Source organism: Heptranchias perlo, chromosome 37 (genome assembly GCF_035084215.1).
Source record: "Heptranchias perlo isolate sHepPer1 chromosome 37, sHepPer1.hap1, whole genome shotgun sequence".
NCBI classification, from domain to species: Eukaryota; Metazoa; Chordata; class Chondrichthyes; order Hexanchiformes; family Hexanchidae; genus Heptranchias; species Heptranchias perlo.
Genome location: NC_090361.1, coordinates 1,970,147 through 1,992,971, shown reverse-complemented (window position 1 = coordinate 1,992,971; position 22,825 = coordinate 1,970,147). Strand labels below are relative to the sequence as shown.

General features: G+C 46.6%; 1 protein-coding gene across 2 annotated transcripts in view; it reads right to left on the bottom strand.

Annotated features, from left to right (window-relative positions):
• LOC137304366 (DENN domain-containing protein 1B-like) overlaps nt 1-22,623 on the bottom strand; it is a 47,436-nt gene extending 24,813 nt beyond the window's left edge. The window contains exons 1-8 of one of the 2 annotated variants that reach the window (XM_067972931.1): nt 20,028-22,623; nt 11,013-11,077; nt 6,506-6,549; nt 5,987-6,036; nt 4,094-4,213; nt 2,280-2,349; nt 1,702-1,782; nt 622-708 (exon numbers count right to left, since the gene is read on the bottom strand). In XM_067972931.1, the coding sequence (XP_067829032.1) occupies nt 622-708; nt 1,702-1,782; nt 2,280-2,349; nt 4,094-4,213; nt 5,987-6,036; nt 6,506-6,549; nt 11,013-11,077; nt 20,028-20,044 (534 nt within the window). In that variant the 5' untranslated portion in view covers nt 20,045-22,623. The remainder of the gene's footprint in view (nt 1-621; nt 709-1,701; nt 1,783-2,279; nt 2,350-4,093; nt 4,214-5,986; nt 6,037-6,505; nt 6,550-11,012; nt 11,078-20,027) is intronic. The other variant, XM_067972932.1, reaches the window with a different exon arrangement.
• Nucleotides 22,624-22,825: the final 202 nt, after the last annotated feature.

The following is a 22,825-nucleotide window of genomic DNA, read 5'->3' as shown; positions in this document are numbered from 1 at the left end:
CACATTATAGCTCATCTCTCCCTTCCACAAAGGCCCGAGGTGCCCTGCATTGCCCGAGGCACCTTGTCCGAGTTGCCCTGCCCAGCCGGAGGTGCCCTGCCCGAGGTGCCCTGCATTGCCCGAGGCGCCCTGCCCGAGGCACCTTGCCCGAGTCGCCTTGCCCAGCCTGAGGTGCCCTGCCCGAGGCACCCTGCATCGCCCGAGGTGCCCTGCATTGCCCGAGGTGTCCTGCCCTGCCCGAGCAGAGCATTTGCTTCTGACAGTTGGAGCAGGGCTCTGCCTTAAGGGTCCCAGGGATCCCCACCGCATGAGGTGACCTCTGCAGTCACCAGGATTCCATCATTCTGATTACAAAGGCTGGTCTGTAGAGTACCTGCCACATGAACAACTTGTGCTAAACGGGCAACCCTTGTTAATAAAGGAAAGATTGAGAACTGGGCAGAGTACGGTTAGAGAACAGGTTAGTCCACGGACAGTGAGTGCTCCACACCGCAAAGGCAGCACAGGTTGCTAGTTAATTTTATGAGCTTGCATGTGTGGAGTTAGGTGCTGTTTAGTTATTGGGTTAATCTGGTCAGTTCCAGTAAAGTGGAGCTGGTTATCGGGTTTTGCCCGACTCACCGACGGCCTATCATTACTAGGATCCTGAATGTGCTCCCTCTTCCGATCTTTCAGAAACCGTCCAGTTGTAACTCCCAGATGCTGGGCCTTGTGAAACAGTATTGTGTGATTACTTTTCATTCTGAAATATCACATTACAACTTATATTTTGTCATCTTTGTATAATGAAAAGTCTTGCATAGGAGGCGCACTTCCTGTTGTCATGATTTCTGGGTGTCAGTTTTAGCTCAGTGGGGAGCACTCTCGCCTCTGAGCCAGAAGGTTGTGGGTACGAGCCCCACTCCAGACACTTGAGCACAAAATCCAGGCTGACACTGCAGTGAGGGAGTGCTGCATTGTCGGAGGTGCCATTTCTTAGATGAGACATTAAACCGAGACTCTGTCTGCCCTCTCGGGGGGACATAAAAGATCCCATGGCACTATTTTGAAGAAGAGTAAGGGAGTTCTCCCCAGTGTCCTGGCCAATATTTATCCCTCAACCAACATCACTAAAAACAGATTATCTGGTCATTTATCTAATTACTGTTCGTGGGATCTTGCTGTGCGCAAATTGACTGCCGTGTTTCGTACATTACAACAGTGACTACACTTCAAAAATACTTCATTAGCTGTAAAATGCTTTGGGACATCCCAAGGTCGTGAAAGGCGCTATATAAATGCAAGTCTTTCTTTCTTTGAAGAAAACCATATTTCAGTCCAGATTGTGAGTGACTGCAAGCTATTCATGGGGCAGATGTACTTTCCCAGGAGCATTGTTGGCCAATTCCATCCCCTCCCCCACCCCAGAACTACTGAGACCACCTGTAGCACCTCAGTTGATCTCAGAGGTTCAGTGTGGCCTGTTTGGCTCATTCCCACAATGGGGCATGTTGTACTGACCGAATCATACTTAGTTCCCATTAATCACTAACCCTAACGTGTCTGCATAAAATTATGGGCAGTCTTTAACAGGCCTGCACTGCACGGACCAACGGGTGGGAGTAGGGACTGTATGAACTGGTTGCTGGATAATAAGCACTTTGGGATGTCCTGAGGTTGTGAAATGTGCTAAATAAATGCAGCTTCTTTCTTTTTACTTACAAATTCAAGATTGAGTGGAAAGTCTGGCTGGGGAGGTGGGTGAGTGTACAAAGCACTCAGGAGCTCTTTCATTTCACTGTCCTGAGGGAGATAAAAACACAGACATATTATACCTCACACAGAGCAGACCTTTGGAGCCATAACAAGGGACGAGCTCCCAGAAACAACGGGAGTAAATACAAAGAGGCCAAAAAGTTTCTGAATAGAAATGTCACACTGCTGCAGTTGAGGGAGCTCTTATCATATTAGGGTTAAGGCGTATTGTTGGGACATTGTAGAGAGAGCTTAACTCTCTATCTAACCTGGGTGTGTTTGATGGGGCAGTGTAGTTGGAGCTCTACTATTGTCACACAGTTTGTAGCAAGCTATGAATCAATCCAACTAATTCTACTTAGTGTATGATATCTACCCCTATCCTACAGCAGGTGTATGTTACAGTGTAAAATTTACCCATCTCCTACTGCAGGTGTATGTTCCAGTGTAATATTTACTTGAGTTATACAATGGATACATGGTTACAGTTTGTAAAATTTACCAGAGTTATACAGTGGGAGTATTTTACACATTGTAATATTTACCTGTCCTTTTGATAAATAGTCAGCTATATTGTTTAGGAGCTTGTAGAAAACTTCAAACCAGGGCAGGAAACTAGAAGACAAAAGGAGCAACAAATGAAAAAAGGTACAGAGCCCCAGTACAAAAAAGTGATGAACAGAAACAGTCCCAGCCCAGTTAACAGCTTTCATTTTTAAAAAAATTACTTGTTTTATTATTTTGTTGCATATTTTTTCAATCCCTACTATATCCGTCTCGCACCTATATCCCCCTTTAACATCTTCATCCTCCATGATCTCTGTCACCACTGTCTATTCAATTTTATCCCCTCGTCAACCTTCCCTTCTCTGCTCTCCTGAAAGTGTTTACTCCTCGTTGGAGATGGTTCGAGAGTTGTTGGTTGCCCTCTGGTACCTTGCCTTTGTGCCCATTCTTCAGGTGTGAACCTAGTTGGTGAGAGTCAGCAGATTGTTCCAACTGTGGAGGGCATACCAGACAAACCCTGGCCCAACATCTGCAGGCATGAATTCTCAGTGGAGGTCCATGGCTACCAAATCAGGAGTGGGAACCCTGGCTGGTTTTCCCTTCCTAAATGTTATCATTGCCTCGGGTGAGATCAGCTAACTCACCACCGATCGACCCTGAATCTTCTGGGACTGTTGGCTCAGATACACAGACAGTACCTGCTTGCTAGTCCTTCCCTATTATCCAGGCACTATCTGATTCCAAGAGAATGGAGGACTTTTTTTAGGCATCCAGCAATGCCATTCTGAAATAGGATGCTAGGAATGGAATGGCAGTGGCCTAGGAGGAGACACTCTCCATCCATCTCTGGAGAGGGGACTCCCTTCATCCATCACGCTGCACTTTCCTACACAGCGTGACCATCACCGTTAGCTGGATGTGAGGAGATTTATGGTTTAAACCCAAATCCCAGATCATATGGCACCATCACATCACAAAAAGCAATTGGAGTTGCCATCCTTTGGCTGAGACGTGAAGCTGGGATCCCGCCTCCCTGCTCCTGGCAGTATTTGAAGAGGAGCAGGAAGTTCTCCTGGTGTCCTGGTCATATTCTTGGCACAGACAATGGCACCATAAACAGATTAACTGGCCATCCATCTCATTGCTGCTTGAGGGACATGACTGGCACTAAACAGATGCCACGTTTGCCAAACTAACAGCAATCACTGCCCTTCAAAGCAGCTCACTGCACACAGTGCTTGGAGACGTTTGGATAAAGCAGTAAGATGCTGTGTTTGTTTTTTTGATCCCCGTACTGTCACGCATTATCCCAAGCAACTCATGTTTTTGATATATTCCAGGAAATGTTTCACTTCTTGAGGAAGTGGTTGGCAGCAGAAATTTCAGCTTCTGAGGCCTTCCGTGAATAGCCGGATCACGTGTTCCTATTTCTAGTTCCTCCCTATTTAGGTCCTCTTCTTGTCACCATACTTCCTTCAGGGCAGGTGCCAGTCACTGATCCCTAATCTGCTATTAGGGCAGCGACTTTCTGCAATTAGACAGGGGTGTGTGTGGGATGGGACAGGGGCAGGAGTGGCCCTGTGAAGTTTCTTCCTGGAACTCTACAACCTTCTCCCCAAACCAGGTGTGGTGCCGGACAGTTACCGGCCCCTGGTGGTGCTAGTGTCTGGGGCATGGGTAACTGTAGGAGTCAGCGTCATTGACCCGGGAAGGGGTGGCAATCGGAGAAAAGGACAATAAAAATCTGCTTTAGTGTTTGCCAAAGAAATAAATTCAGAGCAGTTTTGTGGGGAATAAGAAGTTAGTTTGGATGAAGTGCTGATTCCATCAGGAACCAGCTCCCGGCTCCTACCTGAGGATGCAGATGCAGGTCTTCGATCCACCAGTCAGACGGCAAAACCCAAACCGTTGATTCCCGTCTACATCCGTCAGCACGAAAGTGAACAGCTGGACCATAGAACTATCCCGCACTCTGCAGAATGGAAACAGGATTCTCAGCTCAAATAGCGGGTTCAGATTTGGTAACTCACTGGCCAACTCAGCAGAGGGTCTTGTGCAGACCATTTGAGCATCATGTGACGCTGTCGTTAGAACGTCAGGAGCACCATGAGCAGGGACAATCTGCCATCACAGAACCCCCAAGGTCTATTCTATCAATAACCCTTCAGACCCAGGGCTCCCCTGAAGGATCTGCACATTTAACCAGTGAGTAGCCGACCCATACAGATTGGGAAATTTCCCGCTTCAAACTGTGTGGAGTCAGCTGATCTCAGCTGCAGCAGTACAATTGGTGTCTGCATGCTTTTTTGGTAAAGATAGGATTGGGCATGGCTGTGATGCCCCCATGGTTAAATAGCCTGCCAACGCTCACAGCCTGTGTGTGTCAGAGTGAGCTTTGGGTCCCGGCTCACATTTGGCTGAGGTTTGTAGGGCACCCAGTACTCATGAACCCAAAGGGGCAAACACTACACTCGAGCGAGTGCGGGCCAGAGAATCGGGACTATGATATTCTCCAACCTGTGAGCACATGGGATCATGGAATCATCCCTCATATCCCAGTCAGGGGTCACCTTCAGGACAGGAGGAGAGGTAGGAAAAATTAGCAACAAAAACTTAATCGGCAGTCATAGAAACAGTACCCTCTTGTGAACTTTATTTGTAACCCAAGATTGAATGAAAAAGGAGTAACTTTATTAAGATTGAAACAACCTTATATACAACTGGCCGGACTCAAACTGCCTAGTTGATACATTGTCAGATACTGATTGTTAAACTAATATGTCTAGAACATGCAATCCCACTAATTCCCAATCTGTGCAAACAGGACATTGAATGAACGGAACATCTAGAACTGCTCAGACTATATCGTTATACCACGGACCCTAGTTTAATACATGTTACACGGAAAGGAAGTAAACACTTTTCAAATTGTTAGTAACAAACATTTCCAGTTTGCCTGAGCTACATGCAGAATAAAACTAGCCCAACAAAATGCCTGAATCATACACTCTGCATCAGTGTTCACTTCCCCCCTTCAGCCAGTCTGTACCCATCTCCTGAGAGCATGGTCAGTTATGGGTTTGATTAGACCATAGCAGTTTGCAGTTCAGGAGGCCATTCCGTCCACTGTGTCTGTGCCAGCTCTTTGCTGTAGCAATCCAAAACTAATCCCACACTCCCGCTCTCTTCCTCGGCTTCAAATATTTACCCAATTTTCCATTAAAAGAAACAATGGTCTCTTCCTCAACCACTCCCTGTACCAAAGCATTCCATGCTCCAACAATAGTGCATAAGGAAATGTCTCCCTCCTCCTCCCTCTCCCCCTTCCTCCCTCCTCCTCTCCCCTTTCCCCGTCCCTCCTCTCTCCCTCTTCCAGTAACAATTTTAAATTGATGACCTCTCAACTCTGGGTTTGATATTCTCTGGCTGGACACTAACCAGTAAAATTCCTTTGTGATTTGACACAGTTATTAACCCCTTTAAATGGAGTTAAAACAGTACATAAAGGAATGTTACATTAATTCTTGAGAGGAAATGGAACCCTTGTTTAACCTTTGATCGGGGTCACTTATGTGCTGTGGAATTGTACCCACCAGGAACTGGATTGAGACCCGATCTGTAAACCAATTTCAAGTAGGATCCTGACAGCCATCAGAGGAGGGGCCAAGGATGGCCTCAGAATTAGAACAGGTAAACAGCAAAGGGGTTCTGACATTCAGCCCTAAACCCATGGGTTAACTCTTACCTTTCCACATCAAAAGGGAAGCAGAATTTAGGCAGGCTCTGTAGAGATTCCTGTGAGAAGAAAAGCAGACATGTTTTGATGGTGTTATAACTGTTGTCAACAATATGTCACTATAGCACTGAATCGGATTAATTATCTGTATATGGGGTGGGAATGCTCTGCCCACTGTGGTACTGGGCCATACAGCAAGGAGGGCCCAGTGCTTGATCCCTGTCTCACATCCAATGAATTATTTTTGAAGTGCAGTGACTGCTGTTATGTAGGTGCACAATTTCAGACATTTCTGATAAGCTGCTATATAAATGCAAATCTTTCCTTCTTTACAACATTAACCCTTTGACCATGATAGATGAATTTACTCAACCAAGCAATACCAGGTTCTGGGTCTATAGGCAAGCAGACTCATTCAGCACCCATCTTTGCCTGGGCCTGTCGTAATCTGATGGTTAACCAGTTAACTGCCAGTCAGTTAGATTCTCTAGCAACAAGTCACAAAGTGAGATAAAAGGTGCATCTTACCTGGTCATTGTAATCTTCAGGAAACTGCCTCAGCACTACAGGGTCTGCAAGAAAAGGAAGAGCCCATCAAATATCCCTCAGTCTTAGCAATCAACTTGTACACTGTGCTCATGGCCCCTCCCTGACATCTTGCTGAGTGTACTGAGCTCCTGCAAATACTGGGATGGTTTGTTGCAAGAATGGTAAACTGTAAGTTAGTGCAAAACCTGCTCGCCCTCTACTGATTAGTTTGAAAGAGATAGTGAGAGGTTATCTCAGGTTACCATGGCTAAATACAGCAGTGAGACTGGCCTATAATATCCATCTTTGGGATGGAGTTCAGTGGGTCTTCATCAGGCTCGAAATGGCTTCTGCCTGATTCCCAGTGGGTAAGTGCAGTGGCTCATGTGGAACTGAACCATCCGAAGCAGGGAGCTCCAAGGTTCAATCCCAATCTACGTTGTTGGCTCATCTCAGCTGGATTGGGATGGGACATGCTACAATTGGCCTTAGCAGCCCTAGGCCGGAAGATGAGGTGGGGGGGGGGACAGCAATGACTCCAGCTCCTGATCACTACCCACTGGTCCCTGCTGGAAAGTGCATGTGATAATACCTCATCAATCCTCCCATCGGTATCCCTTGGTGAATGAGCACAGATTGTTGTCAGATGACTGGCTCCAGGATAATAATACCTTGTCGGGATTGGTACTGGGACTCCAGTATGGGGCCAGGAGCAACGCAGTAACACTGATGGGAAATGTTAGGTTCGGTGTCTCCAACTTATCCTGTTGAGCATTGTGTATTATTATGATGTGGCAGCCTTGTGGTTATGGTACTGGACTAGCAACCCAGAGATTATGAGTTAAAATCCCAAGTTGGGAAATTGAAGTCAAAAAAGAAGTCCGGTAATTGCGAGCCAATGGGACCTGGGTTTGGACATCCCACCAGGGGAGGACGTGTACCTGTGTCTGTTGTCCGGCTCCTTTATAACCTGGTATTTTTGTTCCCCCACCCTGAACCCTGACTGTCCTCTAAACTGCTCATCCCTTCCCCCACTGTGTGCTTCCTCTATGTCACCCTCCCCTCCTCATTGTGCAACCTTTCTAACCTACTCCTCTCCATATTTATCCCTCCATCCTACTCTTCTCCCCTTAATACTGTACCTACATAAGAATTAGGAGCACGAGTAGGCCATCCGGCCCCTTGAGCCTGCTCCGCCATTCAACAAGATCATGGCCATTTTCCTGCACTATCCCCATATCCCTTGATGCCTTTAATATCTAGAAATCTATCGATCTCTGTTTTGAATGTACTCGATGACTGAGCCTCCACAGCCCTCTGGGGTAGAGAATTCACCACCATCTGAGTGAAGAAATTTCTCCTCATCTCTGACCTAAATGGCAAACCCCTTATTCTGAGTCTGTGACCCCTGGTTCTAGATTCCCCAGCCAGGAGAAATATCCTCCCTGCATCTAGCCTGTCGAGCCCAGTATGAATTTTGTATGTTTCAATGAGATCACCTCTCATTCTTCTAAACTCTACAGGCCTAGTCTACTCAATCTCTCCTCATACGACAATCCCGCCAACCCTTGCTTCTTTGCATCCTCCTCACAACTCACATTCCCACCTAGTTTTGTGTCATCAGCAAACTTGGAAATATTACATTTGGTCCCCTCATTCAAATCATTGATATAGATTGTGAATAGCTGGGGCCCAAGCACGGTATCTCTGCCTTGCTCCTCTATTTCACTCTGGCCCCTATATATTTCGGTGCAATGATAGCTCCCTCAGTGGCTGTGTGGGTAACTGCTGGGCCTGTTATTAATCCTCACAGACCAGGAGCTATCAGATTCAGGGTCAAAGCTGAGTTAGCCTAACCACACCTGGCCCCACTGCTCACAACTAGCTCTTTCAATCTTCAACTAGCCCATTCAATCTTCCTAACCACTGGCTTTAAGCATTAAAGCACACAATGAAAGAAAGCCTGTAATACCTAGTAACAGTACTGACATATCCCTGTATAATGCTTGTGGATTGTGTGCAATGTCCCCTTTCAACAGCGTTAATCAGGGGAATGGTCTGGGTACCAGAGGTTACCCATCCCAGTAGAATTGTATCCCAGCAAGAGTCAGCACCTTCATGAGAGGAGGGGAGAAAAGGAGGAACCACATGCAGTTAGTGACAAATCCCTGCATCGCACCAGCAGAGAGTTGGGCCTGTTTCCTTGCAGACAGGATGTGGTTTAATACAAGATGGGGCTGCTCAGAAGCTGTAACGAAACTGTTTTTTTAATATAAAATGTCTGCTCTACACATCCTGCCTTGTAGTCCCATCCCCTGAAAGCACACGGCCCATACTGCCACTATGAACACTGCCTCCTGATTTAAGGAGATTGTATTCTGCGGGTGAGTTTTGTACCCCTTCGCGTGGTAATCTGGTGATGAGCTCAACAGGAAACCTGCGGCTTCAGTATAACTTTAAAAAATAAAATCCGATCTGCAGAATCAAGTCATACTCCGACACTGAGACAGATCCTGAGCTCACACTGTGGGACCCACTCCCCCCACCATTTTGGTTCTTTCAGTTTTTGACCCTCCTCTCTCCAGGGGACTGACTCTTGTTCTGTGGCCAATGACTGCCTTCCAGTATCTCATCCAAGTGGCCATTCTTCATTTATGAGTCCAGACAGCAAGTGTTGGCTGGCTATTTGACCATAGAAGGCATCACAGTTAAACAGGTCCTGTTCTCAACCCATGTCCATACACCTACACTTTCGAGCACATATCAGTGTCGGGATTCTGAACTCTGGCATCCTAGCCCAAATCATTGAGACCAATCGTGCAGCCCCCACACCCCCCCCACCAAACACTGCCACCCTAGTTCAGGTCAGCTTAACTCAGCAGAAAGCAGGGATTGAAACTGGGATCTTCCTTGTCTATATGACTCAATTCCGCACTGGATTGCATTCATAAACTGAACCATGGGAGAGGTCACAGGCTTCACCTTGCAACTGCTTCAGGTTTACAATGATACTGGGGGCTCCGTCACGCCGAGACCGGGGGCTCCGTCACGCCGAGACCGGGGGCTCCGTCACGCCGAGACCGAGGGGGCTCTGTCACGCCGAGACCGGGGGGGGCTCCGTCAGGCCGAGACCGGGGGGGGGGGGGGGGCTCTGTCAGGCCGAGACCGGGGGGGGGCTCCGTCACGCCGAGACCGGGGGCTCTGTCACGCCGAGCCACAGACCCAGGCCAACACACTCATTAAACTGAAGAGGGGAATTCTGCAGGAAATGCCTTCCCTCAGGCAGGCCTAGTTTTATGTTTCCTAAAATGTTGGAGAGAAATTTGTGCATTGACCTGGATGCTGGGGAATGGAAATTTACCTAATGTATCCAGTGCCAGCACCAGTAGCTCCCAGGTCAGGTACAACACAATTTCGATGAAGGGTAGGGAGGAGATAAAAAGAAGACCCACAGTTTCCACTTTTAATCCCTATCCAGCAACCCCTGCTAGAAGTGTTGATGTCAGGTGAGGACAGGACTACACTCAGGCTGTGAAGCCTCACATGTTAACAAGGGCCCCTTGGGTAAGGTACCAGAGGATGAGCAGCACCTGTGAGTAAGAAAGTAACACTTACAAGAATAAGGTGGAGGGAGAAACGTGCTGACGGTGAGCTCCCCTTTGAGGTTTATGCCACCAGCTTTGTAAAATTGAACATTATGTCCAGTTGATAAAATGAGTGAATTTAAGACAATTCCAACATGAGCATGAGAGGAAAGGCAGCATTAGGACAATGCTGAGACCATGCAAACCCATTTCCTGTCGCATTTGGTAACTGTTCAACCATAGCAACTGCGCACTAGCTCCGCCTCACTCAGCCTCATCACCCATGACTTTAAGGTGTGTCATGGTTGGCTCAGGCCTAACAGACTTAAAGGATTCAATTATGAGAAGGTTGCATAAACTTGGCTTGTATTCCCGTGAGTATAGAAGATTGAGGGGTGATCTGATTGCGTTGTTTAAAATGTTAAAAAGGTTTGATAGGGTAGATATAGAGAAACTATTTCCTCTGGTGGGGAATCAAGAACAAGGGGGCACAATCTTAAAATTGGAGTTAGGTTGTTCAGGAATGAAATCAGGAAGCATTTTTTCACACAAAGGGGAGTGGAAATCTGGAACTCTTCCCAAAGGCTGTGGGTGCTGGGGGTCAATTGAAATTTTGAAGACTGAGATCAATAGATTTTTGTTGGGTAAGGATATCAAGGGATAGGGAACCAAGGCAGGTAAATGGAGTTGAGGTACAGATCAGCCATGATCTGATTGAATGGCGGAACAGGCTCGAGCGGCTGAATGGCCTCCTCCTGTTCCTATGTAAGAATCAGTTGGGGAGGGGTGGAACTTTTTACAAGGATGAGCTGGGTTGGATCAAGTGGTCTCCTCATCTACATCTATCTCATGATATCATCTGAAGAACAATTTAAGATTAAACAAATTTTTAGTGTGTATATTTGGAAATTTTTCACACTCACCATCGTCTGATGATTTTGGACACGAGGCCTCGAAAAACCAGTCAAATGTTCTTTCAGGGCTTTCTCTAAAAATAAAAAGAACAGAAAAGAATTGGTTAAGTCATAGCATCATCTGAAATAGCGAGTTTGTCCCTTCCTCTCCTGAAGCACTGACTCATGCTGGGTACAAGGTCTCAGGCTGCCTTCCAGTAACCAGGCCTAGTGACCATTCTTTATGTATGAATCACAGCAGAGTCTGATCCAGTCCTCACCAAACATCCACACACACACACACACACACACACTTACAGGAGTCACAATGGTGGGAAATAAAGATGTAAATTACTGTTCGAACTCACCCCTCCCCTCTTTCCATCCAACTTCCAACAACCCAACATCCCTTTCCTGGGCCCACGGTCCCTGACAGCGCCAAACTCTCTTTCTTCGAGCCCTGTTCCCACCATCTTTGAAACCGCCTTCATAATCCCCTCCTTAACAAGTCCACCCTCCCAATTACCATCTCATCTCCAACTTTCTCCTCTAGCTCTTTGAACTTGTTATTGCCCAACTAACTGGACAGTTCTTACAAAGAGCCGGCACGGACTCGATGGGCCGAATGGCCTCCTTCTGTGCCGTAACCATTCTATGATTCTAACTACCTCTCATTGCTCACTGAGTTCCTTTCATTTGGGTTCTGACTTGCCCACAGCATTGAGATCACTCTGGTCAACAGTGACACCTGGGTAACTGAGGTTAGCAGTCCCTCCTCAGCCTCCTCAGCTTCCTCAGCCTCTTTCCTGTCGACCACTCCTCCACACTCCATCTTTGTCTCGGGATTCCATTGCTACCTCTCCAAACACAGTCACTATATCTGCTCAAATGGCTTCTCCCACTGTGCCTACAGTATACCCCAGGGCACTATCCTAGGTCCCCTTCTATTCATTATCTACATGCTACCTCTTAGCTAAATCACACTACAAGCACAGGGCCAGCTTTCTAACATATGCCCATGATGGCCAACCCTACCTCTCCATCCCCAACACCACTGACCTCAGGGCTATTACTGTACCATCTGACTGTCTGACATTGAGTCCTGGTGGAGTCAAAACCTCTTATGGCTCAAGATCAGCAAAGCTGAAGCCATCGTACTCGACTCTCATCAAGTCCTACGCGTTTCTGGCACCAACCGTATCACCTGCCCTGGCTGCTTGTTCAGGTTCAGCCCAATGGTGTGCAACTTTGGCATCTCTTAATCCTGGGCTGAGCTCACTACCCGTGTCATGTCCTTTGTCAAAACTGTCTTTCACCCTCATGACATTGCCCGCTATGTCCCTAACCAATGGTAGAGCGGGTTTTATTCCGATTGTGGCTGGTGTTTGGTGCCCTTTGGGTCTATCCGTTGTGCTGCCAAAGCCTTCACCATCTTGAAGACCCATTTTTCTAATGCTCTCCTTTCCGGCCTCCCAACTTCCACCCTTCACAAATTCCAACTACTTCAGAACTCCGTAACCGACGTCCTTTCCTTCACAAGATTCCTCACACCCATCACTCTCACCCTCGCCCAGCTCCACCGCTTCCTTCTACTCCAGCAAATTGGCCTCAAGGTCCTTGACCTTATTTCCAAATTCCTCCAGAGCCTTGTCCTACCCTATGTGGGAAATCAACAACAACAACTTGCATTTTTAAAAAAATTCGTTCACGGGATGTGGGCGTCGCTGGCAAGGCCGGCATTTATTGCCCATCCCTAATTGCCCTCGAGAAGGTGGTGGTGAACTGCCTTCTTGAACCGCTGCAGTCCGTGTGGTGACGGTTCTCCCACTGTGCTGTTAGGAAGGGAGTTCCAGGATTTTGACCCAGCGACAATGAAGGAACGGCGATATATTTCCAAGTCGGGATGGTGTGTGACTTGGAGGGGAACGTGCAGGTGGTGTTGTTCCCATGCGCCTGCTGCCCTTGTCCTTCTAGGTGGTAGAGGTCGCGGGTTTGGGAGGTGCTGTCGAAGAAGCCTTGGCGAGTTGCTGCAGTGCATCCTGTGGATGGTGCACACTGCAGCCACAGTGCGCCGGTGGTGAAGGGAGTGAATGTTTAGGGTGGTGGATGGGGTGCCAATCAAGCGGGCTGCTTTATCTTGGATGGTGTCGAGCTTCTTGAGTGTTGTTGGAGCTGCACTCATCCAGGCAAGTGGAGAGTATTCCATCACACTCCTGACTTGTGCCTTGTAGATGGTGGAAAGGCTTTGGGGAGTCAGGAGGTGAGTCACTCGCCGCAGAATACCCAGCCTCTGACCTGCTCTCGTAGCCACAGTATTTATATGGCTGGTCCAGTTAAGTTTCTGGTCAATGGTGACCCCCAGGATGTTGATGGTGGGGGATTCGGCGATGGTAATGCCGTTGAATGTCAAGGGGAGGTGGTTAGACTCTCTCTTGTTGGAGATGGTCATTGCCTGGCACTTATCTGGCGCGAATGTTACTTGCCACTTATGAGCCCAAGCCTGGATGTTGTCCAGGTCTTGCTGCATGCAGGCTCGGACTGCTTCATTATCTGAGGGGTTGCGAATGGAACTGAACACTGTGCAGTCATCAGCGAACATCCCCATTTCTGACCTTATGATGGAGGGAAGGTCATTGATGAAGCAGCTGAAGATGGTTGGGCCTAGGACACTGCCCTGAGGAACTCCTGCAGCAATGTCCTGGGGCTGAGATGATTGGCCTCCAACAACCACTACCATCTTCCTTTGTGCTAGGTATGACTCCAGAAATGGAGGAGCGCAGAGATCTCGGAACATTGTAGCGCTGGAGGAGGTTTCAGAGATAGGGAAGGGCGAGGTCATGGATTCAGCCCTACAATGCTCCTCTGAACCTTGGATTACTGCATGTCCCCACACCTCTACTGATTGGTAGCTGATCTTTGCGTCACTCCGCCACCCCCTGGAACTCTCTCCCAATCACTTCCCCTCCCTTCCTGTCTTAAAAAGCTATCTCTTTGTTGTACCTTTGGTATCAGAATTCCCGATCTTCCCTCTCTCCCCGCTCACCCCCCACCTTGTAGAATGTTCTGTGATGTTCTCTTGTACAAGGAGCTTTAGATAAAGGTAAGCTGCGGTGAAAAGAAAAAAATGAAATGCAACAGAAAGGGAAAGGTGTAGAAAAGTAGAAATAGGGAGTGGGAACTGAACAGGTGTAGACACCGAGAAAAGAAACAGAGCTCGACACAGGAGCAGACAGAGGGAGAAGTGAAAGGAAATGCACAGAACCAGATATGGAAAGGACACACCTGAGGAAAATCAAAGGAGGGATTGAACTGGAGAACAGGAGAGAGTAAAGGAGGGTGCACAATATGGGACTCCATCCAGGGAATAACTGAAGGTCTCAGGTTCCATTTCTGGTCTGTGCTCCACTAGCTAAGTTGGGGGAATGGGGAAGTAGGGGAGTTATAATCGGTTTCGGTGGTTCTAGGTTAGGGAGGGAAACATTGGGCAGGGTTCCCGCTCCTGATTTCTATCCAATGATTCCTGCCGGGAAATGTGTGTGTGGATATGAGATAAGGATGGAATTGGTCTTGCTGTGATGCCCCCTTGGTTGAACAGCCTTCTAGCATTCATGCTTTGGTTTTACAAGGGAAGAGCGGCCAGTTGGGCTGGGTACCAGAGGGTGGCTGGTGCCCTTAGACTCAATCCCAGCGCAGGTCAACGGCTTCAGGACAGGATGGTAGAAAATTGGAGCAAAAAGACAACTAAAAGCAAAGAAGGTTTCAGTACCTGGCCATCAGCAGGTGAGAAACAGAAGCCCAGTTCGGCCCGCCCTCTGATTTTGCCTCCATAACCGTCTGGGCCCCGTTCAGAACCTCACCATGGATGAGGCCGGCACCTCCTTGTGCCTTGTGTAGAGGATGTTGGGTGTCCAGGCTCAGTCACTGCACAGCACAGGGTGCTGAGGACCCGGCATCTCCCCTCCACCCAATTAATCAACCCACACACGTCTATGTTGAATTACTGGTCTTTAGTCAAGTGAGGCTTTCCCTTCAGATAATCGTTCCAATCCTGTCTTGATTACAAACATTCATCGGAACAGGAGGAGGCCATTCGGCCCCTCGAGCCTGCTCCGCCATTCAATTAGATTGTGGCTCATCTACACCTCAACTCCATTTACCCACCTGAGCTCCATATCCCTAACAAAAATCTATTCATACACCTGCAGAGGTTATTTGATAGAAATAAGACACCGGAACCCTGCCTGAATTGTTCCTCTCCTAACCCAGGACACTGAGGTCAAATTAGCCTCACTACTGTGGTTCCATGAGATCGGCTGACTCAGCACAGGTCGGGGATCCAACCTGAAGGTGCTGACTCCTTCCTTGGGTACAGTTCTGGAGTGGGAGGGGGAGGGAAAAGGGGAGTGGGAGGGAGGAGTGGGAGGGGGAGTTGGAGGGGGAAGGGGATGGGGAGTTGGAGGTGGACAGGGAGTGGGAATTGGAGGGGAAGGGGAGTAGGAGGGGGAAGGGGAGGGGGTGGGAGGAGTGGGAGGGGGAGTTGGAGGGGAGGAAAAGTAGGGGGGGAGTTGGAGGGGAGGGGAAGGGGGAGTTGGAGGGGGATGGGGAGTGGGAATTGGAGGGGAAGGGGAGTAGGAGGGGGAAGGCGAGGGGGTGGGGTGGGGGAGAGAAGTGGGAACTGCTCAGCTCAGCCTCCACTCTTTATGGGAATGTTAGCAAGCTACTCAACGTTCAAATGGTTGCAGGTGGCCCGGGGGACGGGGGGACGGGTGGTTAAAGCGAAGTCTAATCCAGTTCTTGCCCAACTTCCATACACCTTCCATCAGATACCAAATCAGGTGTGAACACCGGCTGGGTTTCTCCCTCCCGTTCCTAGAAGTTATATTTTAATCTCCACCCATTCCAGCCCAGCTGAGATCAGGTAACTCAGCATAGCCCAAGAATCAAACCAAGGACCTTTGATCTCCGAGTGGCTCAGTTCCATATGGATAGTTCGCTTGCCAACTAAGCTATTGAGGTAGTTTTCCCTCATTTACTCTTCAATGCATGGCCTAAGATGTGAGCCAGCACCCAGCTCCCCATCCTCTGCCATTCTCATTCTTTAGGAGTATGGGAAGACAGCATAAGACTGGGCCTCCTGCTTCCCCTCTGATGGAGAAGTGGCCAAAATCTGCTCAGTTCCTGGTCATGGTGGCACTAGAGAGTGATAGGGCAGTCTGACCAACATCTCACTGATTGCTGCATTACTGCACCAAGCAAAAGCCCTAGTAATGATTTGATTGGAGCTGTACAGGGAGAAGGTACACAAATGTACAATTACAGTGGTGAGAGGAGGGATTCACACTGTTTTCACACAGGGTGTATAGTTTGGTCCATTAGCACGAATTTAGAGGATAGGAAACAACATGGACACTGGCTTCTACGAGGTGCTCACGTCCTGGGTTGAGTGGAAGGGGAGCAGCTGATGGATTTGTCGTGATGTATAATTGTATTGTGTATCGTGTTTGTTAATCAGTTGTGCTTTGTATTTGCTTGGTTTAGTATTGTTGTATAAAGCTAGTTGTGAACTGCAAGAATCCACCAGAACTGGTTACTCTAAAAAGCTTTTTAGAAACAATCTTGAAAGAAAAACTGATTGAATTATGGCTTTGTAGTGTTAATGAAAAGGAAGCCTGATGAAGACAATAAAGGAAGAGGGATGGATCACTTGTGAATGTCTGAGTTGAGCTGAATCCTATTGTTAAAACTGTGATAATTAGGACCCGTACTAGGAAGAGCAGGTAAGAGTGGCTAGGTTGTCAGAACTTTGTAATAAACAAATGGGACATAAATAGACCAAACCATTCAACTGGGAAGCAGCCAAGCTTGGACTCTTGAAAGGAAGAGAGAGCCAAAGATCGTACCCATCCTCAGAGGAGAGACCGTCAGGCAAAGAAAGGAGACTTCTCATCAGATTAAACCAGTGCTATCATGAGATTCTCTGTTTATGAGCTAGTGAAACAAATATACCTAGCAAATAGTTTGTAATCAAATGAGCATTTTATATATATATATATAAAGGAAAATTAAAAGGGAAATTCCTCTATATTTCTGCTTCCTCTGTTCTCAGGATTCCTTATTCTAAACCTTTACAGATATAGCTGGTCCATACCGGGGTAGTATTAGTTAAGTAATGTCCTATTATTGTAACAGATTTAGAAATAGTACACAATAGGTTAGTGTATCCACAACCCCGCAATCAGCCCTGGGTGAAGCAGTAGGTCACAAACTACCCCATGAAGGTAACATAAGAACATAAGAAATTAGAGCAGGAGTAGGCCATTCGGCCCCTCCAGCCTGCTCCACCATTCAATCAGATCATGGCTGATCTTCGATCTTAACTCCACTTTCCTGCCCGATCCCCATATCCTTTGATTCCCTTAGAGTTCAAAAATGTATTGATCTCAGCCTTGAATATACTCAACGACTGAGCATCCACAGCCCTCTGGGGTAGAGAATTCCAAAGATTCACAACCCTCTGAGTGAAGAAATTCCTCCTCATCTCAGTCCTAAATGGCCGACCCCTTATCCTGAGATCATGCCCCCTAGTTCTAAACTCTCCTGCCAAGGTAAACAGTCTCTCAGCATCTACCCTGTCAAGCCCTCTCAGAATCTTATATGTTTCAATGAGATCATCTCTCATTCTTCTAAACCCCAGAGTGTATAGGTCCCATTCTACTCAATCTCTCCTCATGGAAAACCCTCTCATCCCAGGAATCAATCTAGTGAACCTTCGTTGCACCGCCATAAGGCAAGTATATCCTTCCTTAGGTAAGGAGACCAAAACTGTACGCAGTAGTCCAGGTGTGGTCTCACCAAAGCCCTGTACAATTGCAGCAAGACTTCCTTACTCTTGTACTCCAATCCCCTTGTAATAAAGGCCAACATAGCATTTGCCTTCCTAATTTCTTGCTGTACCTGCTTGATAACTTTCTGTGTTTCGTGTACAAGGACCTCAAGTACCCAGATAATGATCTTAAGTGGGATCCCGCTGGCTTTGATTGCCGGTGAGAGTCTCGCATGCGGGGGCTGCGCGTGCACCGATTCGTGTCATTGGGGAACCCGGAAGTGGGCGGGTTGGAGCCGGGCTCCAGACCCGCTCTGGGAATCCCCAATTTGAGGAGCCCCCCCGCCACAAACGCACCCACTCTGCCATCCGAAAATTGACCCCATTTAGATTGTAAATAGCTGAGGCCCAAGCACCGATCCTTGCGGCACCCCAAAATGACCCGTTTATTCCTACTCTCTGTTTTCAGTCCATTAACCAATCCTCTATCCATGCTAATAAATTACCCACAACCCCATGAGCCCTTATCTTGTCTAACAATATTTTATGTGGCACCTTATCGAATACCTTTTGAAAATCCAAATATACTACATCCACTGGTTCCACTTTATCTACCCTGCTAGTTATACCCTCAAAAAACTCCAGTAGATTTGTCAAACACGATTTCCCTTTCATAAAACCATGTTGACTCTGCCTAATCATATTATGATTTTCTAAGTGTCCTGTTATCACTTCCTTAATAATAGATTCCAGCATTTTCCCAACTACTGATGTCAGGCTAACTGGCCTGTAGTTCCCTGTTTTCTCTCTCCCTCCTTTCTTGAATAGTGGGGTTAATTTTGCTACATTCCAATCCACGGGAACCATTCTAGAATCTAGGGAATTCTGGAAGATCACAACCAATGCATCCACTGTCTCTGCAGCCACCTCTTTTAGAACCCTCGGATGTAGACCATCAGGACCAGGGGATTGTCGGCTTTTAGTTCCATTAATTTCTCCAGTACTTTTTCTTCACTAATATTAATTACTTTTAAGTTCCTCACTCTCACTAGACCCTTGGTTCCCCACTATTTCTGGTATGTTTTTTGTGTCCTCTACTGTGAAGACATATATAAAATATTTGTTTAACATCTCTGCCATTTCCTTATTCCCCATTAAAATTTCTCCTGTCTCAGCCTCTAAGAGACCCATGTTTACTTTTGTTACTCTCTTCCTTTTTACAAGCTCTTCCAATCTGTTTTTATATTTCTTGCTAGTTTACTCTCATATTCTATTTTCTCCCTCTTTATCAATTTTTTGGTCATCCTTTGCTGGTTTCTAAAACTCTCCCAATCCTCAGGCTTACTACTCTTCTTTGAAACATTATAAGCCTCTTCTTTTAATCTAATACTATCCTTAACTTCTTTAGTTAGCCACGGTTGGATCACTTTTCCTGTGTTTTTATTTCTTAATGGTATATTCATTGAAAATTATGAAATATTCCTTTAAATGTTCACTATTGCTTATCTACCATCATATCTTTTAATCTAATTTCCTAATCTACCTTAGCCAATTCGCCCCTCATACCTATGTAATTGGTTTTTGGCTTTAATTCAACATCCTCTCTCTGTGCTATTTCAAAGTTTCCAACTTTCTGAAAATGATAATTTAGTTTTGTGTAGAACAAGCTGCCGTCAGATTTTTCAGAGACTCAGTGTAATTTGTGCTCCTGTAGAACACGTTGGATGAAACAAACTGCACACAACAGAACAAACTTGAGAATTATCTTCATCTCTCAGGTCACAGCCCTGTGTTAAGCCTGCAGTGAAGGTACAAACCTCGCACCAACTTCCTTTCTTTAGCAACCATTTTGTCATCATTCGATCTCCTGTATAGACTTGACCTCAGGTGTACAAGTGACATTACCCACTCCTAGTCCTTGCTCTCCGACTACATTTGTTGGCAAAGATTAAACCACTGGTGGAGAAAATAAATTAAAAACGGGACTAAGGAAATAATTGTTTAAATTCACTTCAACAATACAAAACCACCTGTTTACTCGAGCATCAGCTAAGCTGTCTGTGGTTTCAGCTCCTTCCCTTCAGATCCTTATTTCTCTCGAAACAATTAACTGCCACCCGAGCACGACTGAGCACAGCAATCGCAGAGAAAAGAAACTCATCAGACAAAAAAGGAAAGTGTCACAATTTTGTAATCATGTTGAAAGCTGTTGAGTCTCTTACTTGATCCTGGATCCCATGGTTGTCTACATGGCCAGTGTTCCCAGATGCAGAGAATCCTGGTTTGGATTTGGACAGATCATGGAGGTTGAGAAGGGGATAGGGGGTGCCTAGTACTGCAGTTGTTGCATTTGACAGAGTTTTCTAACAGAATGTGATACTGCGGTCCTTCCGTTACACTATATAGGAAGTATGATGTATGACGTGCAACTCAGAGCAGAGTCACTATATGGACACCACAGCCTTGGAGATCAGTGTACTGTTAACAGTAGGGACCTCAGGCTGGCACATAGATTACTGCAGCATACTCTCTCCTCCAGGGCCTACATCAGTTCTCAATATACTTCATTATTTTTCGAAATGAAGTAAAAAGTTTTATAAAATGTGACCGTGCTGGTGATGTGGATATGTAAATGTTTCCCAAAGAGCTTCAGCACACGGCTACTGCCTGACAGGGAAATGAGAGAAGTAAAATCTATCTCAATATAAAAGTTTCGAGTCAGTTGCACTTCCGGTGTCAAAAGTTTAAAAGAAGTAAGCCAGTCACTTTCTGCTGATTTCTTCTAACATGGTGCTGAGAGATTTACAAACACCCGCCAATCTGTACATTTCCTTCATCAAAAACAATTAACCTCTCATTGAAAAGTATGTCCCCATTTACAGCAATTAGACTCTGTGGCCTTAAAGGGCCAGGCTTATTTATACCCAGTGCCACCTTAGCAACACAATAATACATTGTGCATTATTCCTATGTCATGAAATAGCGCACCATCCAACTTACCACGAGCAATATCACGGGAGATCTGCAAGTAAGATGGGGCAAAAAGGAAGAACAAATTGCTTTAACCTGGTGATCCCAAGGAACAGTCCGCCATGTTTTACACTGGAGTTTTATTCATTCCTGGGATGGGGCCGTTGCAATCAGGGTGCAGGCGTTTATTTCATTTTCTTGTCAGTTATCTCCCCATCTCTCCTGAAGGCACTGACTCCTTCCTGAGATGTGGTTCCACAAACACCAGGCCTCTTCCAGTGTCTCATCCGAGTGGGCCAGTGTTCATTTGTAAGCCTAGACAGCCAGTGTCAGAAGGCTATTCTGTCGTGGAGATACCACAGGTGAGCCTGATGCTGTCCACACGGTCAGAGGAGAGGGGCACTGGATTGCGATCAGAACTGTGAACTTTAGCAGGATTGCCCTTCTCTACCCACAAGCACTGAATACAAAGCCCCTGTTAGTATGATCAGCTAACTGAACACAGGCTGGGGATTGAGTCAGGGACCTCCTGCTCTGTATAGCTCAGCTACTCACTGCCTACATGTTGCGGGAAGCTCTGGACACAGGTTATATCTAAATCAAATCATTGTGTTATACTGCCACCTAGTGCCACTCTCTATATATTATATTGAGACACAAACAGCAATAAGATAATGGCCAAATAATTTGTTTTTTAGGGATGTCGGTTGAGGGATAAATATTGGCCAGGACACCAGGAAGAATCCCCTGCTCTTCTTCAAATAGTACCCTGGGGTCTTTTACATCCACCTGATGGGGCCTCGGTTTAACATCTCATCTGAAAGGTGGCACCTCCAACAGTGCAGCACTCCCTCGGTACTGCACTGGAGTGTCAGCCTGGATTATGTGCTCAAGTCTCTGGAGTGGGGCTATGAACCCATAACCTTCTTACTAGGAGGCAAGAGTGCTACCAACATGCTACCAGCCATGGCTGCCACTAACTCTACCTTCGGAGATCGTCTGCAGTTGTATGCACCTCAATGTCTGGCACAAACCTTTCTGTTTTCATCTTTTATTTTATTGAAGTATATTACGAGATATTTTCTCGTAAATTTTCTCTTCTATGCTCCTAGTCAGAAGGCCCACTCTACAACTGAGCACAAGAGTCTAGGCTGACACTCCAGTGCATGAGCGCTGAATTGTCAGAGGTGATGTCTTTCAAGTCAGCCATTAAACTGAAGCCCCACTGTGCCTGTTCGGATGTTAAAAATCCTTTTGCACTATTTGAAGAGGAGCAGGGAACTCTCCCAATTCCTGCCCAACTTTCCTCCTGGGTCAATCCGATTGGTGCATGTGGGACCTTGCTGTGTGCAACATGGTTACTATTGTTATATAGGCAAATGCAGTCACTGGGCACAGTCCGCTGTCCTTCAAAGGGATCTTACTGCCCCTAGCTCATTAGGCCCATGTTTCACTAGTCCCACACCAGAGTTCACTCAAATGCACTCGGGTTGCCCACATCCCAAGTACATAGATTTAGGTACTTTTATATTGTACTAAAGTTGCCAGGTTGGCAAGCTATGCTTAGGCAAGTGCTGTCCATTTTAGGAGCAAGGCAACAATAGCACAGGTCTCCCAATATAAAACACCTTTGTAGTGCCTGCTACAAGTCTGCCATCAATCTATAGAACCCAAATGAAATAGTAAAAAACCAGCTCTGTGGACAGCCAGGTTCCAAATTTAAAGAGCAATTTAACGGTGGTTTGTTACTGGGCTTCAGAATGCAACATTGACCTGTAATTAACACCCTCCCTAGACAATATTATGCACATTTGAAGTTTTACAGGATACGGTTAATGATGTGAAAAGTAGGGAGGTTTACCGTGTTAAACAGCCAGTTTGCTAACGGCAGCATTCAGCTGACCAGAGAATTGGAGACAGGTCACACCGCTCATTGTGAGACAGATGGCTGAAGTCACCACAAGTTAGGGTTGTCAGCTTTAAGGTACGCAAACAGATGTCCTAGAGCTTCACTGTCAATGCAGAAGGTCTCATCTGTGTTCTCTACAAG